Source organism: Sminthopsis crassicaudata, chromosome 5 (genome assembly GCF_048593235.1).
Source record: "Sminthopsis crassicaudata isolate SCR6 chromosome 5, ASM4859323v1, whole genome shotgun sequence".
Classification (NCBI taxonomy): Eukaryota; Metazoa; Chordata; class Mammalia; order Dasyuromorphia; family Dasyuridae; genus Sminthopsis; species Sminthopsis crassicaudata.
The window spans coordinates 239,510,427-239,528,198 of NC_133621.1; the positions used below are offsets into that span (position 1 = coordinate 239,510,427).

The following is a 17,772-nucleotide window of genomic DNA, read 5'->3' on the forward strand; positions in this document are numbered from 1 at the left end:
GTGATAATTAAAATGACAATATAATTTTCTTAATTAAAAGCCTTTCAAACTTTTACAGAATTTTTAATTGCTATCTTTAGTACTATTCCGTGTTATGTGGTTTATAATTTTAAGCATTCTCAAAGACAGTGTGGAAAATTATCTCTAAGAAATTTTTTAATGGATTGAATTTATAAATAATACTTAGTCAAGATGGTAAAGCTGTGAATGTATAGATTAGCTTGAGGAGGAGAGTTGAGTGGGAAAAATAACTAAATAGCAATAGTAGTATGGTTTCCAGTCTACTGTTTGGAAATCTAATTTCCAAAATTGATGGGTGTTTTGTTCACATAAGCTTGCACAGGTTAAAACTAAAACAAGGAACTACGCTATTCCAAAAAATAAAATTGGGGTAGGTAATTGGTGTAGTGGATAGAGCACCAGCCCTGAAGTCAGGAGGACCTGAGTTCAAAACTGTCTCAGACACTTAACACTTCCTGGCTGGCTGACTTAGGCAAGTCTCTCAACCCCATTTGCCTCAGGAAAAAAAATCAAATTAAATTAAATGTTAAATTTTCTGGTGTTACCAGAGTACTTCCCTTGTGAAATATGACTGTGGAGCTTTTTAAAATTTAGTGAATGTGAGCTTTATGTTATCATCTATCTTCTATATATAAAAGAAAATTAGACTATCAAGTGTCATATCACTTTGTTTCTTTATCTGTCTAAAGTGATACTTATAAATTTACATCATTTTGTTTTTGCCACTCTTCTTCAGACACATTCAGAATATGAGTGAAATCAAGACTGATGTAGGTCGAGCTCGGGCATGGATAAGGTTATCTCTTGAAAAGAAGCTCTTGTCTCAACATCTCAAGCAGCTGGTTTCTAATCAACCTCTAACTAAGTAAGAACAGCTTATTATTCTCAAGATTTTTTTTAGTGACTTGTATGTTTAAAAAACAGATTAGTGAGATTACAAAAGTTAGCTCTTTCAGTGTATCACTTCCATAAATGTGTATGCATACATGAATGCGTGTGAATGCACACACACATATGTGGGCAATTAGCTCTCTTGTATATATTGGAACAAGTAACAATGTTAAGGTCATACCCATTCTGTGTACAACAACCTCCTCACCACTGACCCAGAAGCTATAGTATGCAAATGAGGAGCAAGTAAATTCTGTAGTAAATGCTGTCTTGATGAGTGTTTACCCATTGGAAGATAATCCTGGAAAAGACTATCACATTCATTCTACTTATTAACCTTTGATGTTCTGCCTTTTACTTTGTCAAAAAACCTAAACTGAATTTATCCTCCTGAAATGATGTTCAGTGGTTAGAATTAGGTATAAGGATACAGACTTGTGATTCCCTAGAATAAGATCTACACATACATGGCCTTTGGAATCATATTGTATCCACAGGCACTCCTTTGTTTAGCATAGTATTTCAGCAAACAGCTATGGGATTATTTAATTCCTGGAATACCTTGATGATATATCTTAGTACAACAAAGTAGATCCCATTTGGAAGACTAAAAGAGTGAACTAGCCCATATTGCACATTCCTATGGTTCCAAGTTGAAAATGAATCTGCTCTCTCACCATCAGTCCTTATGTTTACTTTGTATATTGCTATCTACAATCTGAAGCAAGGGTGTATTTAACATAAGAAAATTTTTGTATGTTTAAAATTATGTTAGTCTTCTAAAGTAGTGTTCTTGTCTTACAGGAAACTTTATAAACGGTATGCTTTTCTGCGCTGTGAAGAAGAAAGAGAACAATTCCTATACCACCTCCTTTCCCTCAATGCTGTGGATTACTTCTGTTTTACTAGTGTATTCACCACAATCAGTGAGTTTAGAAAACTGAATGAATATATCAATGACTCCAAAAATTGATTACATTTGTTATAAAAACTGGGACTAAGATTTAGTGTGATAAATATGAGTGTAGTAGAAATGGAATTCAGGCTTATCACTTATTTTGTTACAATATATACATTGTATATATTTTGATTGCCAGCTTTCAGAAAATAAGAATTATTTCATTCATTAGTAAGTGCCTCAGAGTTTTATATCAAGGTCCTTTTTGTTCCATAAATACTAAAGGGCCTATTTAAAGATAATTATAATTAGTGGAATAGCTGATCAGAGTTTATTGTACTACATAGTGAATGTCACCAATAACATCTTCATTTTTTAGATTGTTTTTGTTTGTTAATAAATGATTATTGAAAGAAGGAAGTAAGGAATGAGCAAAGGAAGGAATAAAAAGAAAGAAAGAAAAGCTGCTGATTATTAGTTTTCACAAGTATCAAAAAGTACTTATTGTGAAATACTAAACCTTACTCTTGGTCTAGCTATTCAGTATTCCAAATTAGTGTCACTAGAGAAAGAACACATAACTACCTAATAGTTACCATAAGTTCCTATGATGTGTCTTTGTACAAATAGATTGAAAGGAAGCCATTAGGATTCTTAAAGGCATCCTTTTGGAATATAAATTTAAATAACTAAAGCTGATAAAGTGAAAAAATATTAGTAAAGTTGAATTAAATGAATTCTCAAGCTATTGTATGAAAACATCCTATAGTTACCTATGGATTGCTGACAATCTTTAGAGAATCTTATTACTTTTCACAACTCATTGGCCTTGATCTCCTTTGGAAGAATAGGGAGTAAGGCATAAGAAGAATGGAAAGATACAAAATGTCTCCTGTACCTGGAATACAATTCTTCCTCTTGAAATCCCATGTTTTCTTCAGAATTTTGCTCAAATGACACCTTCTCTCAAACTTATGCCATTAATGTCCTCCCTCTGCTATAAAAATTTACTTTGTATTTCCTTTGTATACATCTATTTATGCGTCTTTCCCCGTGGAATATAAAATTCTTGAAAGTAGGGACTATTTCTTCTTCTCTTCCTCCTCCTCCTCCTCTTCCTCCTTCTTTCTTCTTCTCCTCCTCCTCCTCCTTCTTCCTTCTTCTTCTTCCTCCTCCTTCTTCCTTCTTCTTCCTCCTCCTCCTCCTCCTCCTCCTTCTTCTTCTTCTTCTTCTTCTTCCTTCTTCTCTTCCTTCTCCTCTTCCTCTTCCTCCTCCTTCTTTTTCTTTTTCTTCTCTCTCTCTCTCTCTCTTTGTCTCTGTGTGTGTGTGTCCCCAACACTTAATACAATGCTTGGCACATAGAAAAGACTTAATAAATCATTGATTGCATCCTCATGGAACTTTTTTCAAGTTAATTCAGGGAATGAAAAGAGAAACAAGCACTCAGTTTCAGCTTTCTTCAGTTTTCAGGGAAATTTCTATCTTATCATCACTTGAGCTATCAAAACCTGAGACCTATCGACTAGTGCCTTCTTTTTCCTAAGTCTTTTTTTTATTTCAGAGAATATCAGTAATTCAGTGTAGAAATAATTGTTTAGGTAAAATAAAGAGTAAAGAATAAAACTTTTTATATGAGTAATACCTTCATCCAGCAAATTCAGGGATCTTTTCATTCTTTAAGCAAGTTTTATTAAAAAACAAAATATTTCATTGGAAAAATAACTAACCAGGAAAATAGATCTCCAGGAAAGATAATTTAAGTATTATCTGACTATCTGAAAACCGTGATCAAAAAAACAGCCTGGACAACATTTTTCAAGAAATAATCAAAAAAATTTGCCCTGATATCCTAGAACCAAAAGGCAAAATAGTCATTGAAACAATCCAGCAATCATCTCCTGAAAGAGCTCACACAAAGAAAACTCCAAGAAATATTATAACTAAATTGCAGAATCATAAGGTGAAGGAAAAAAATACTGAAAGCTTCCAGAAAGAAACAATTAAGTATGAAGAGTCAATAGTCAAAATTATGCAGGATTTAGCAGTTTCGACATTAAAGGATCAGAGGTCCTGGAATACAGTATTCTGGATGGTAAAGGAACTTGGGTTACACCAAGAATTAACTTCCCTGAGAAATTGAGCATAATCTTTTAGGGGAAGAGATGGACTTTCAGTGAAATAGGAAACGTTCAATCATTTCAAAGAAAAAGACTAGAACGAAACAAAATTCCATCTTCAAATATAACACTTAAGAGAAGCATAAAAAGCTAAACACCTAAGAAAAAAAATGGATGTTATTTAAAGGTTAAGCTATTTACATCCCTACATGGGAAGATGATACTTGAGAACTGTATCTCACAAAGGATGTGAATATAAGTTGACTTTGATGTGATGATATTTTTTTTAAAAAGACATTAAAGAGTGGAAAAGGAATTGTACTGGGATAAGAGAAAAGGAGAAGTAAAGTAAAGTAAATAAGATCACACCAAGAGACACAAAAGGCTTATTATAGTACAGAGAAAGAAGAGAGGAGCATAAGCATTGTCTGGAGCTCCATCTCATCAGATTTGGCTCAGAAAGGAAATAATATACACACTTAGGTAAGTTTAGAAATTTATTTTACTATATAGCAAGGTAGAAGGAGAAAAGGGAAAGAAAGGGTGGGAAGAAAAAACCAAGAGAAGGGAGGAGAGGTGATAAAAGGGAGGGCAGATTGAGGGAGGTGGTGGTCAGAAGCAAAACACTCATGAACAGGGACGGGGTGAAAAAGGAGAGAAAAGTATAAACTGAGGGAAAATACGATTGAGGGATGAAAATAGGATGCCTGGCAATCATAACTGTCAATGTGTATGGAATGAACTCTCCTGTAAAATGGAAGTAGATAGAGTGGATTAAAAACCAGAATCCTACAATGTTTACAAAAAACACATTTGAAGCATAGAGATAAACATAGAGTAAAGATAAAAGCCTGGATCACAATATATTATGCCTCAACTAAAGCAAAAAAAAAAAAAAAAAAAGAAGAAAGAAAAAAGAAAGAAAAAAATAAATCTAAGATAAAGAAGGAAAGTACATCATGCTAAAAGGTATCATAGACAATGAAATAATATGAATACAAAATATATATACACCAAGTGATATAGCCCATGTTCTTAGAGGAAAACTTAAATTAGTTACAGGAAAAAATAGATAACAAAACTCCCACATATTAGTGGGAGACTTCAACCTCCCCCTTTCAGAATTAGATAAATCTAAGCACAAAATAAGCAAGGAAGAAGTTAAGGAAGTTAATAGAATCTTAGAAGGTGTAGCTATGATAGACCTCTAGAGAAAATTGAATGAGTAGAAAGGAATATACCTTTTTCTCAGCAGTATATGACACTTACACAAAAATTAACCTTATATTAGGGCATAAAAACCTCACAGTCATATATAGAAAGGCAGAAAAATTAAGTACATTCTTTTCAGATCATGAGGCAATAAAAATTATGTGCAATAAAGAGCCATGGAAAGATATATTAAAAAAAATTAATTGGAAACTAAATAACCTAATCTTAAAGAATGAGTGGATCAAACAACAAATCACAGAAATAATTTCTTCCAAAAGAATAATGAAACAACATACCAAAACTTAAAGGATACAATCAAAGAAGTACTTAAGGGAAATTTTATATCTTTAAATGCTTTCATGAATAAAATAGAGAAAAAGAAAATCAATGGATCTTGATTAGAGGAATGCAAAGTTAAGGCAACTCTGATCTATCAAATTGGTTAAGATGACTGGAAAAAATAATGATAAATGTTGGCAAGGATGTGGGAGAACTGGAACAATAATGCATTGTTGGTGGAATTGTGAATTAATCCAACCATTCTAGAGAGCAATTTATAGCCCAAAGGGCTATAAAATTGTTCATACACTTTGATCCAACAGTCTCAGTACTATGTCTGAGTACTAACTCAAAGAGATAATATAAAAGGGAAAAAGACCTACACATCCAAAAATATTTGTTGCAGCTCTTTTTGTAGTGGCAAGGAAATGGAAATTGAGTAAATGCCCATTATTGGGGAATAGATGAATAAGTTATGGTATGTGAATATAATGGAATATAAGGAATAAGGGGCAGGCTTATTTCAGAAAAAGCCTAAAAAGATTTGACCTAATGTTGAGTGAAGTGAGCAGGACCAGGAAAACATTGTATTCATCATTGAAATCACATCCAGAGAGAGAACTATGTGGATAGAAACATAATATTTTCATCTTTTGGTTTCTTTGTATGTATGTGTTTTTCTTTCTCATTTATTTCCCTTTTTGGTCTGATTTTTCTTATATAACATGACAAATATAGAAATATGTTTAAAAGGATTGCATAATTTTAGATTGCATGCTCTCTAGGGAGGAGGTAAGGAAGAGATGGAGAAAAATTTAGAACACAAAGTTTTACAAAAATGAATGATGAAAACTATCTTTACTTGTATTTAGAAAAATAAAATAGTATTGGAAAATAAAATAGCCATACAAATATAAAATATTTGGGTGTCTGTGTGCCAGGACAAATCCAGGAACTATATGAACAAAATTACAAAACAATTTTCATACAGATAAAATCAAATCTAAACAACTGAAAAAATATAGCAGGACAAGCTAATAATATAACAAAAATTACAATTCTACTTAAATTAATCTACTTATTCATTTCCATACCAATCAAACTGCCAAAAAGTTATTTTATAGAGCCTAAAAAATAACAGAATTCACCTGGAAGAACAAAGGATCAAGAATATCAAGGGAATTAATTTTTTTTAAGTTAAAAGGAAGGTAGTAGTCTAGTCATATGACACCTAAAACTGTATTATAAAAAGGCAAAATCATTTAGTACTAAGAAATAGAGTGGTAGATCAGTGGAATAGATTATGAATAGTATTTAATAAACTATTTGATTAGTGCAAAGACTTCTGGTATAAGAACTCACTATTCAACAAAAATTTGTGGGAAAACTTGAAATTAACATGGCAGGAATTAGGCATATACTCATATATCTAACCCTCTTCCAAGATAAGGTCAGAATGGGTTCAAAACTCAGACATAAAGGTGATAATATCATAAATTAGGAGAACAAGTTTGCCTGTCAGATCTTTGGAGAAGGGAGGAATTTATGAATAAACAAGAAATAGAGAACATTATGAAATGCAAAATGGATAATTTGATTACATTAAATTTAAAAAAATTTTCATGAATAAAACCAATAAAGCCAAGACTAGAAGAGAAGCAGAAAGCTGGGAAACTATTTTTACAGCTAGTGTTTCTGATAAAGGCCTCATTTTTAAAATATATAAAGAACTGAGTTAAATTAATAAGAATGCAAATCATTCCCCAATTGATAATCAAAGGATATGAACAGTTTTCAGATAAAGAAATTAAAGCCACTTATAGTCAAATGATAAATGCTCTAAATCACTATTATTAATTAGAGAAGTGCAAATTAAAACAATCTTGGCCAAGACGATAAGCAAAGATAGTGATAAGTAGGAAAAAAAAGTAGGAAAACTGGGACATGACTGCATTCATTGTTGGTGGAGTTGTTAATCTATTTAACCATACTGGAGAGAAATTTGGAACTATACCCAAAGGGCATAATCCAACAGTATGACTTCTGATGTAATAAAAGAGGGAAAAGGACCACATGTGCAAAAATGTTTGTAGCAGCCCTTTTTGTGGTGGTAAGTAATTGGAAAATGAGTGGATGCCCATCAATTGGGGAATGGCTGAATAAGTTATGATATATGAATGTAATGGAATACTGTTCTATAAGAACTGATGAGCAGGCTAATTTCAGAAAAGCATGGAAAGATTTACATGAATTAATGCTGAGTTTCTGAGTGAAATGAACAGAATCAGGAGAACATTGTCTACAGTAACAGCAAAATTGTGTGATGATCAACTATAATAGACTTAGTTCTTCTCAGCAATACAATGATCCAAGACAATTCCAATAGATTTGGGGTGGAAAATGACATCCACATCCAAAGAAAGAACTATAAAGACTGAATGCGGATCAAAGCATACTATTTTCATCTTTTTTTCTTTCTTCTACAACATGATTAATATGAAAATAGGCTTAAAATTATTGTATATGTATAACCTATATTAGATTGTTTGCTCTCTTGAGAAGGGAGGAAGTAAAGGAAGGAGAAAAAAAATTTGGAATTCAAAATCTTACAAAAATGAATGTTGAACACTATTTCTATATTGTAATGGAAAAAATAAAATATTATAAAATGGGGGAAAAAACCCAGTATATCACTGAGTGGTCCTGAGTTTTGAGGTTTGTAAATGTCCCCATTAGTTATAACTGCCTTTCCTATGCACTTTTAAATAAGGAATCACCTCTAAATTGATGTGTTTTGTGTTGCCCTAGGGCTTATAAATTTAATTTAAAGGTTTTTTTCAAATATTCTGTGTTATAAAGGGAAGTTGATTACTTGTGCCATGTTCTTTGAATAGATTTCAGATACGTTTGAAGGTAGGCATTTTCAGTAGAACTAGCTTAATTAACTCTTATATTTAGGATCGAATGGAACCTTATAGTTTTTACCTACTCCTCCTTTTACATGTCATCTTAGATAACATTCAAATCTAGAAGCAAGATGTCACTGTTTTGTTGATCACTGTAACATGAAACTGAGCTGTACAAGGAATCTAAACTATATTACTTTAAGTTATTACCAAAGAAAATCAGGGAGAAATGATCAATATTCAAGAAGCATTCTACCATTCTTTACATAAGGTTTTGTCTATTTACAAGGAAATGTATAACAGCTTTTTGAACAAAGTTAATTAGTAAAGTGATATAAATGTGGTTATCAGTATTACCATCTAAAGGAACTCCTGGTGCTTAAGATTGGTTTAAGTTAGATATGTTTTGTGAACATTAGGTTTTTTATATTCATGTGTGTGTGTGTGTGTGTGTGTGTGTGTGTGTGTGTGTGTGTATGTGTGTTGTGTGTGTGTCCATCCTTGAAGTATTTGCCCTTTCACCTTTTCATATAGGCAGTCTTGACCATGACCATTAAAAAGGAAATCCTGTGTTCAAGACATCTGATATTTTTCAAATGTGAAAATCTCATAGATATTGTAGGGAGAAATTTCATGTCGATAATATTTATTAACTTTATTGTTCTCTCTTCAGTAATTCCTTATAGATCAGTGATCATTCCAATTAAGAAGTTAAGCAATGCAATTATTACTTCAAACCCGTGGATTTGTGTGTCAGGTGAACTAGGAGATACAGGAGTGATGCAGATTCCTAAAAACCTCCTTGAAATGACCTTTGAGGTGAGTTCAGCTAATCCCACTGTTTGGAAGCAAACTAATGCTTCAAGGATGAAATACTTAATTTACTTATTTTCTGAAAGAAAGGTAAAGGAACACTCAATTCAGGATCCTTTTTTGAAATTGAATCTAAATTCAGGTCCATTATTATAGACAACCATTATACCAATGTCTTTGCCAAGAAAAACAATTAAAATTCTCCTTTTCAGAAATCTTTGATTTAGTCTACAAAGTTTTTGCTTCTTGGAATCATTCTAGCAGGTGGGCAGTTTAGAAGAAACCTAGACATCATCTTGTAGGAAGATTTTGTAGAAAATATGTATAGATTTGTACTACATGTATTTTGGTAGGAATTTTAGTATTATACAAATTTGTAGGAATATGTATAGTACTATTTATTTTCTTCTAGCTTAAATTATTTTATTATTTATGGACCTCTTTTTGTTCTCTTTTATAAAATGCTTTCCAGCCAATTACAATTAATCCTTAGATTATTCCTTATAAAGTTGATCAATGCCACTAAAACCAATGTTTTGACTCATGGATTTTTGCATAAGTAGTCTTCTATCTTCATAGTCAGTGGTCCTCAAACTTTTTAAACAGGGGGTCAGTTCACTGTCCCTCAGACTGTTGGAGGGTCGGACTATAGTAAAAACAAAAACTCACACTCTGTCTCCGCCCCTCAGCCCATTTGCCATAACCCTGCGGGCTGCACAAACATCCTCATCGAGCCGCATCTGGTCCGTGGGCCGTAGTTTGAGAACTCCTGTTCATAGTAGATGGAAAGAATAGCTCCATCTTCTCCTATGAGTGTAATGATCTTGAGCTTGGCCATTCTATCTCAGTAATCCAGTAGATCCTTGGAAAAGAAATGTCTATTCCAGGAAAACAATTATTCTTAAGAATTTCAGTATTTTATTTCTAATAACTGAGATAAACATAGTAATTCATATCCAGAGACTGACACTTAGGAAATTATAAGATATACTAGAAAAGAATGCAGAGGTAGTACAAAAAAGCTCAGATAATAGGTCGTTAGTATAAGGGGAAAGTTTAGAAAATTATTGTCACTTTACAGATGACAGTTCTCAGATGCAGAAATATTAGACTAGCTTCTGCCTTGAAAACTCAGCTCTGAATACCTTAATCAGTAGTAGTCCTAAAAGAAGAATTTTAAAGGTCTTAATCTTATTGGCATTTGTTTTTATTATTTATTACCATTCCTTTTCTTTTATGCTATTTCTTAAAATATTGATAAGATATGATATTTCTTAAAACATTAATTACTATAAAATCTATTTTTTAAAATGATGATAGAATAGGATTAAAATCAATCTTGTTCTTTTTTCATCTGCTTAAGCAAAAAAAATTTTTAGTATCGTGTGGGATTTTTTTGTCTACTGTTGTTTGAGCCAACATCTTTGTATTTAAAATGAATATAAATTAAATAGATAAATCAGAGAACCAACAAAGACCATCCATTTTTGAATAACCTCTTATATTTTCCTCCACAGTGCCAAAATCTGGGAAAACTGACCACTGTTCAAATTGGTCACGATAACTCAGGGCTTTTGGCCAAGTGGCTTGTTGATTGTGTCATGGTCAGGAATGAAATCACAGGACATACATACAGGTAAGTGACTAATCTGAAAAATGAGAAATCTGTGAGATGCTTCAGACAAGATGGATTTGAGATTTTTTTGTCTTTATGAATTTTTACCAAGTTATATTAATTAGTTTGTTTCTTTCCATATATGTTTCTTTTACTCACATACTGTAAAAATCCTAAACCAGTGATCATAAAAGCATATTGAATTTTGGATCATAGAAAACATAAACTTTTAGAATTCAGTGACCTTAATGATAATATAGTCTAATTCTTTTATTTGACATTTGAGCAGCTGAAACCCAAATAAATTCAATAGCTTATAACAAGGTGGTGACAAAGCTGAGATTAGAACGAAGATTTTGTAAACTTGTGTATAATTAGCAGTTATCACTATTGAGCAAAGCTAAGGAGAAACTTATCATTTTACCTTTCCCTTCCCACTAGGTCAGCTCAAGAGCAAAACCTTCTCTCTTTGTTAGGTTATTGTCTCTCTCCCATCCTTTTTTTCTCACTGAAGGTTGCACTCCTGCCTGACACTTCCATGATCTGAACAGACTCATCTGACCACAACAATATATTCATTTTAGTCCAAGACCAAAATGACCCCAAATCTACCTGGAAAATTTTAAAACTAGGTTAAAATGTTCATATAAGACAAAAAGTTGTTAATAAAATCATAAAATCTCAATGTCCCCAATTTGGAGAATGCTAATCTTTAATTTTTATATATTCTTTTTCCTGCTAGCCAATGCCTTCTACTATTATCTCTTTCCCATTATGGAATAAAAATAACAGATTGACCATGTAATTTTTTTAATGTAAGGGGAAATGCTTTTTAAAATACATATTAAATCAAAAGATATACAGCAGAGAGAGACTAACGCATATTACTTACTAGTCCCAGTTTCCTGGTGCCAAAACAATTTTGCCATGTTCTCCACAGGCTCTTTCAGGCCAGTAGATAGAGCAGTAAATAAGGGAAGTTGTAGCTATATCAACATTTGTTTTTCATATTCAATCCAAATATCCCCTAGCTCCTCTTTCCTCCAGTGTAGGCTGCCTTTCCCAAATGATCTCCAACTTATTGAATATCATCTTTTGCTCTTGTACAGTGATTCAAAAGCTCTTGCCTTTGCAAGAATACTTGATACTGGCTCAAGAATTTCAATAGTCTAATTTAGGGATTCAGTATTTATATACTGCTCAGAAGTTTGAATATAAGGTTATACTAATCTTATTGCTCTTTTCTACTGCCACAGATCTCCTTCTGAATGTTTAATATAGAAGTGAATTAAATATTTTAGTCTACTTTTGCCCTATATGTTTAACTTTTTGGTAAGAATTAATGAAAAGCAGAGATATCTCATAAAATAAAACAGTCCTAGTAAATTCTAGTTGTTACTTTTTACTCTAATTGAAAACCCACCTACTTTTACTTCATAGTTTTAATCCCATTCATTTTCATTTGGAAATATCCTCATGTAAGATGATGCATTTTTGTTTGAAATGTCACTTGGTATTTAGGATATTTTCTTAATTCTTAATAGGTTCCCATGTAGGAGGTGGCTAGGAAAGGAATAGATGATGGAAGCTTGGAATGAGAATTCTTATTGGAGAACTGATCCCATCAACATCAGAGGAAGATCTGGGAAAACAGTGTCGGACCCCACCCCAGCAGAAATCACCTACCATAACCCGAAGGTTGAGCATTACTTCCCTCACTGGAAAAATTAATAGTAGTAAGTTCATTGATCTCAAGATTTTACACTGGTAATTAGATGCTTCACAGGAACAAAAAAAAAAAAAAAAAAAGGAAGAAGGCATCAGAGACAGACAGAGAGAGAGAGAGACAGAGAGAGAGAGAGAGAGAGACAGACAGAGAGAGAGACAGAGAGAGAGAGAGACAGAGACAGAGAGAGACAGAGAGAGAGAGAGAGAGACAAAGAGAGACAGAGAGAGAGAGAGAGAGAGAGAAAGAGAGACACAGAGAGAGAGAGAGAGAGAGAGAGAGAGAGAGAGAGAGAGAGAGAGAGAGAGCGCACGCACAGAAATACTGATAACTTTCAGCAACTTAGTGAATTTTTTTAAGGGATTTACAACATTTCTATCACTCTTTATTGCTACTTTCACCTCAGGCAAAACAGAATCCTCTTTTATCATGCTGACTGAAAAAAAGATAAGTTGATAATTGTCATAATCAGAAAAAAAATGTGTAGAATATTGTGTTTAAATATAATCTGTTGTAGTACAGTAATTATCACTCACTGAAATTAATACAAGTTGAATTCTATTGTATTTAGACAAAGCTAATATTTAGAACTAAGGAAGTCCTTAGAAAAACTTTTATTTTTCATTCCACAGCTAATTAATAACCATTCTTGTTATCTATCAGTTAATTATTGGTAAAGATTATTCCCCCCAAAAAATGTAAAGACAGTTTTATTCTCCCACAGTCTTGTTTTAATACAATAATACAAACTCTTATAAACAAAGATCAAAAAATATCCAAATTATCAAAAATTCTTAATTTTAGCAATGTCAAAATTTTTGAAGTTTTACTGCATTGTGAAGCATATCATTCTGCCTTAATGTTTTTCCTTCAGGTGAGTAAGCATTTTGTTACTACATTTGTTAAATGTCGTGAAGACACTGAGGCTCATCCATAGGCACTTTGGTGATTCTCCTACTAGGGAAGCCAAAGTTCTGAATTATCATCACCCTTTTTATTTGGAGTTAATGGAGGAATAAATCTCTTTTAATGAATCTCATATGTTTCACCTGAAAGGGAAAGGTCTTTATTCCAAAGAACAGTATTCTGTGATCTTTAAAGAAGACATAAATTTGTTGGAAACTAAAACATCACATAGAACATGGTAGAAGAACCACAAAATTAATTTCAGCCAAAGGAAAAAAGTAAAAAGGACATTGGGTTTAAAGTCACAGTTCTGCTATTTGACTAAGGTAATTCTACCCCTGGTAGAATTTTGCCCGCTTTAGTTTTAGTATTTCAAATTTACAAAGTGCTTTGAAACTTGAGTAGTCACATTCTAGGAAACCCCACCTGTACATACAAGTTGGAAAGTTGGAATGTTTCCTCTCTTTTTTTGCCAGGCAATTGAGGTTAAGTGTCTTCCCCAAGGTCACACAGATAACTGTGTTAAATATCTGAGGCTGGATTTGATCTCAACTCCTCCTGATTTCAGTGCTCTATCCACTGCACCATCTAACTGCTCCTGGAGCATTTCTCAAAAGGAGACTACAGCTTATTTTAAATAAAATACCATTTTGTTTCTTTTTGTTTTTGTTTTGTTTTTGCTGAGGCAATTGGGGTTAAGTGACTTGCCCAGGTTCACACAGCTAGAAAGTATTAAATGTCTGAAGTCAGATTTGAACTGAGGTCTTCCTGACTTCAGGGCTGGTGTTCTATCCACTGTGCCATTTGGCTGCCCTCCAAAATACCCAAAAAATGTAATATGTGTCAAAAGTTCATAATGTGAAGGGCCGAGGTATATATTTTAAAGTTTTCTGACTTTAGTCTTATAACTTCTACCCAGAAAACCTTGCCACATCTAGACTATATAAGCTATATTTTCTGCTTACAGGCAAACATACAATCCACATACTATTGCATGGGTTGTTGGGTTGTTTTTTAATCTTTGATTAAATAACTAATAACCCCAAAGATGCATACAAAATTTTAATTCTGGCAAAGACCTTGCTCTCTAAAACTTATATGCAGAGGGCACAGTAGCAATGATATCTGTCTGTTGTCTCTTTTCCACCCATTTTTTCCCTACTCCTTCTCTTCTCCCTCTCTGCATGGGACACAGTTTATTAAGTATTTTCTGTCTTTTAATCCTGTTATACTATTTTCTTGGGATAAAATGAGAGAGAGCAGAATAATCTCAATCTTTTTATGCTTTCCTGGTTTTCTACTTTACCTCCACACCCAATAAGAAGGTAGGTGGGAAGAAGCTGCAGATGCAGTTTTCCACGTATATCTCTGCTTGCTGGATGGGTTTGGTGGGAAGGAACAGTTTCCATACTAATTATAGTAAAAGCATCAGAAACACATTTATATTTTTGCATAATTTAAAATATTACTCCCTAATTTCATATTTCAATTAGATCTAATATATCTTACCACAAATAAATACCAAAATATGCAATTTTTCCCATGTCATCAATTTCTGATGAAACTGAGATTCATTTTATTGAGAACTAATTGTTAGCCAACTTCAAGGTTTGCAGAATTTTGAGGTAGAATCATTTGTATTTCATTTGTATTCCCTTAAAATCACCCAGAATCCCAAGAATGCAAAAAATAATAGAAGCTAATATCTTAGGAGAATAACAGGCGATTAGAAAAAAAAATTAGACTAGTAGGAGAAGCCCCAAGGTTAGGTAAATGTTTCACATGAAATATCTCTTATCCTCACCTCTTTAACTGTTGGGGTTATTGACATTTTAACTGAAAAATAATTCATACAAATTAAACATATGCAAAACCTCAGGACGAATAGTTTTGTCTCTGACAATTCATACTATGCTTATGGACAAACAGGTATCTGTTCTATCTTATTCCTCTCATTTCTTAGAATTAAACTGGCCAAGGCAACTTAAGATAAAGGTAAATTGTGCTCCACCTCCATGAGACATTTGGAGCCAGTTACTTACAGTATTTTTGTTTTGAGTCTCAGAAGTTCTTGGACTATATGTTATTCTGCATGAGAATTCCATTCTTTTCCAGAACCCAGTGCTGGACAGATTCAAGAAGGAATTGGAGAAGCTGTGAACAACATTGTGAAACACTTTCATAAACCTGAAAAAGAGGTATTACAAGCTGTCAGTTAAAATAATTTTTTTTTTCTTAAGGCTTCTTTTATCCTGATCTTACTTAAAAATCTTATCTATTTCATTTATCACATCTAGAGTAGGTCTATATATCTATCCTGTTTCTCCCTGAGTTTTAGTCCCATATTCCAACTGCCTATTTAATTTATCCATCTGAATTTTCTACCAACACTTATAACCTCGACTGCACTCATCAGTCCCGACTCCTTCTCCATTTGATACATTTCTCTCAACCCAGCTTCCCTTTTTCTATTGATGATTTCTTTGGCTTTCAGAAAGCTAACTTTTATTCATCTTTTCCCCTATTCCCACTTTTTCCATTTGCCTCCAGTCATTTGCCATGTCATTTCTGCCTCTGCAATATTTTTTATATCTCTCTTCTTTTCCACTCATACTGCTACAAGTATATCATTGTCCTGTTAATACAAGATATAATGATTATACCCTCATCCTCAAAAAATTCATCTATTGCTTGGAGGATGCAATATTAATTTCTTTGCTTGACATTAAAAGTTCTCTACAATCTGACTCCCTCCCATCTTCACAATTTTATTTCACACATTTTACATTCTAACCAAACTGGATTACTAATTGTTCCCTGATCTTATCCTGCCCCATCTCACCTCCATGCTTTCTGCTTTCAGGCAAGACATTCCCCATACCTGGAACACAATCCTTCTCTAACCCTTCCTGTTGAAATCCTTCTTTTCCTTCAAGGCTCAGTTTAGGTGCTACCTCCTTTAAGAAATATCTGATTCCCTCCAGCAGCTTAGGGCTCTACACATAGTATCCAGTTAGTAAATGTTTTAATTAGTTTGAATAAGTGAAAATGCAACATAAACCATCCTAATTTTTGTATGTAGAATTTTTAATAAGTAAGCAACTGTTTTTAGCACTTGGCTCCTATGGTATCTTAAAACATAAATGATTATGTTTATTATTAATAATATTGTTTGTTCCACAGAGGGGAAGCCTTACCATATTGCTCTGTGGAGAAAATGGTCTGGTTGCAGCATTAGAACAAGTTTTCCATCATGGATTCAAATCTGCTCGAATCTTTCACAAGAATGTCTTCATCTGGGACTTCATAGGTAGATGAACTACTGTGTATATGTATGTAAGCTCATCAGAGTCCTTAATAGAAAAACCCTAAGATTAAGTAAGTAAGGGTGAGAGAACAATGAAATTTGGTGATAGGAGAAAGTTATTTTAATTTGTGGAGGGTTTGGGTTTTTTTGGTTGCTGTTTTTGCTTTTAAAAAAAAAAAAAGAAAAACAAAAAGAAAATATTTTTGTCACAGCTAGACACTCACTGTCATTTATATCTCTATATTTATCTCCTGTTGACTATACCATTGTCAACAATAAATGTTCCAAATCTCTCCTACTTTTCTCAACCCCTAACCCAATCCCTTCATCTATTATACTCAGCAGATGATCTCACTTTTTACTAAAAATATTAAGTCTGTCCATTGTCTTACTTCCCCTTCTTTATCTCAAAATTCTCTGTGTTCCTAATGGAAGAGATCATTCTCTCTGTCAAGGATAACCATTATACCAATTCCATCCTTTCCACCATCTCTGAGATCTTTCTCCATTAATCATCCTTGGTATTATATCTTGAGAGGCAGAATGGTATAGTAGGAAAAACATTAGACTTGGAGTCAGGAGATCTGAATTGGATTCTTACTTCAAATATTAGCTGACTATTTGGCCAAGGCCAAATCACTTAACCTCTCAGAACCTTGGTTTCCTCATCTGAAAAATAAGAATAGTATTTTTACTACCTATTTTCATAGGTTTGGAGTGATATAAGTACTTTACAGGTTCTTTACAAACCTTCAAGTGCTATAGAAATTTGAGTTGTCATTATCTTCTTCCAACAAACATGCTCAGTCTTTCTGTCCTTAAAAAAAAAAAAAAAGGAAGGATTTCACCAATGTTATAAACTTTGGAGTCTGTAAGCATAGTGATATTTGGGTCAGAAATAGAGAGGTATAAAAGAGGGATAAGTTTTTGGGAAAAGATAAATGAATTTCTATTTTGGACATGCTCAGTTTGAATTGGCTCTGGGACATACAGCTGAAAATGCCCACTATGTAATTTGTGATGTGAGATCTGTGAGTCAATGCATAGAAATACTTATTAAAATTGTGAAAGTTGATGAAGT

The 17,772-nt window shown here is 33.0% G+C and overlaps 1 protein-coding gene across 1 annotated transcript in view; it reads left to right on the forward strand.

Moving 5' to 3' along the window:
- DENND5B (DENN domain containing 5B) overlaps window positions 1–17,772 on the forward strand; it is a 242,205-nt gene that overhangs the window by 209,780 nt on the left and 14,653 nt on the right. The window contains 9 exon segments of the mRNA XM_074270625.1: window positions 758–886; window positions 1,717–1,838; window positions 8,998–9,143; window positions 10,655–10,773; window positions 12,297–12,319; window positions 12,322–12,347; window positions 12,350–12,488; window positions 15,500–15,582; window positions 16,568–16,694. Of these exon segments, the coding sequence (XP_074126726.1) occupies window positions 758–886; window positions 1,717–1,838; window positions 8,998–9,143; window positions 10,655–10,773; window positions 12,297–12,319; window positions 12,322–12,347; window positions 12,350–12,488; window positions 15,500–15,582; window positions 16,568–16,694 (914 nt within the window).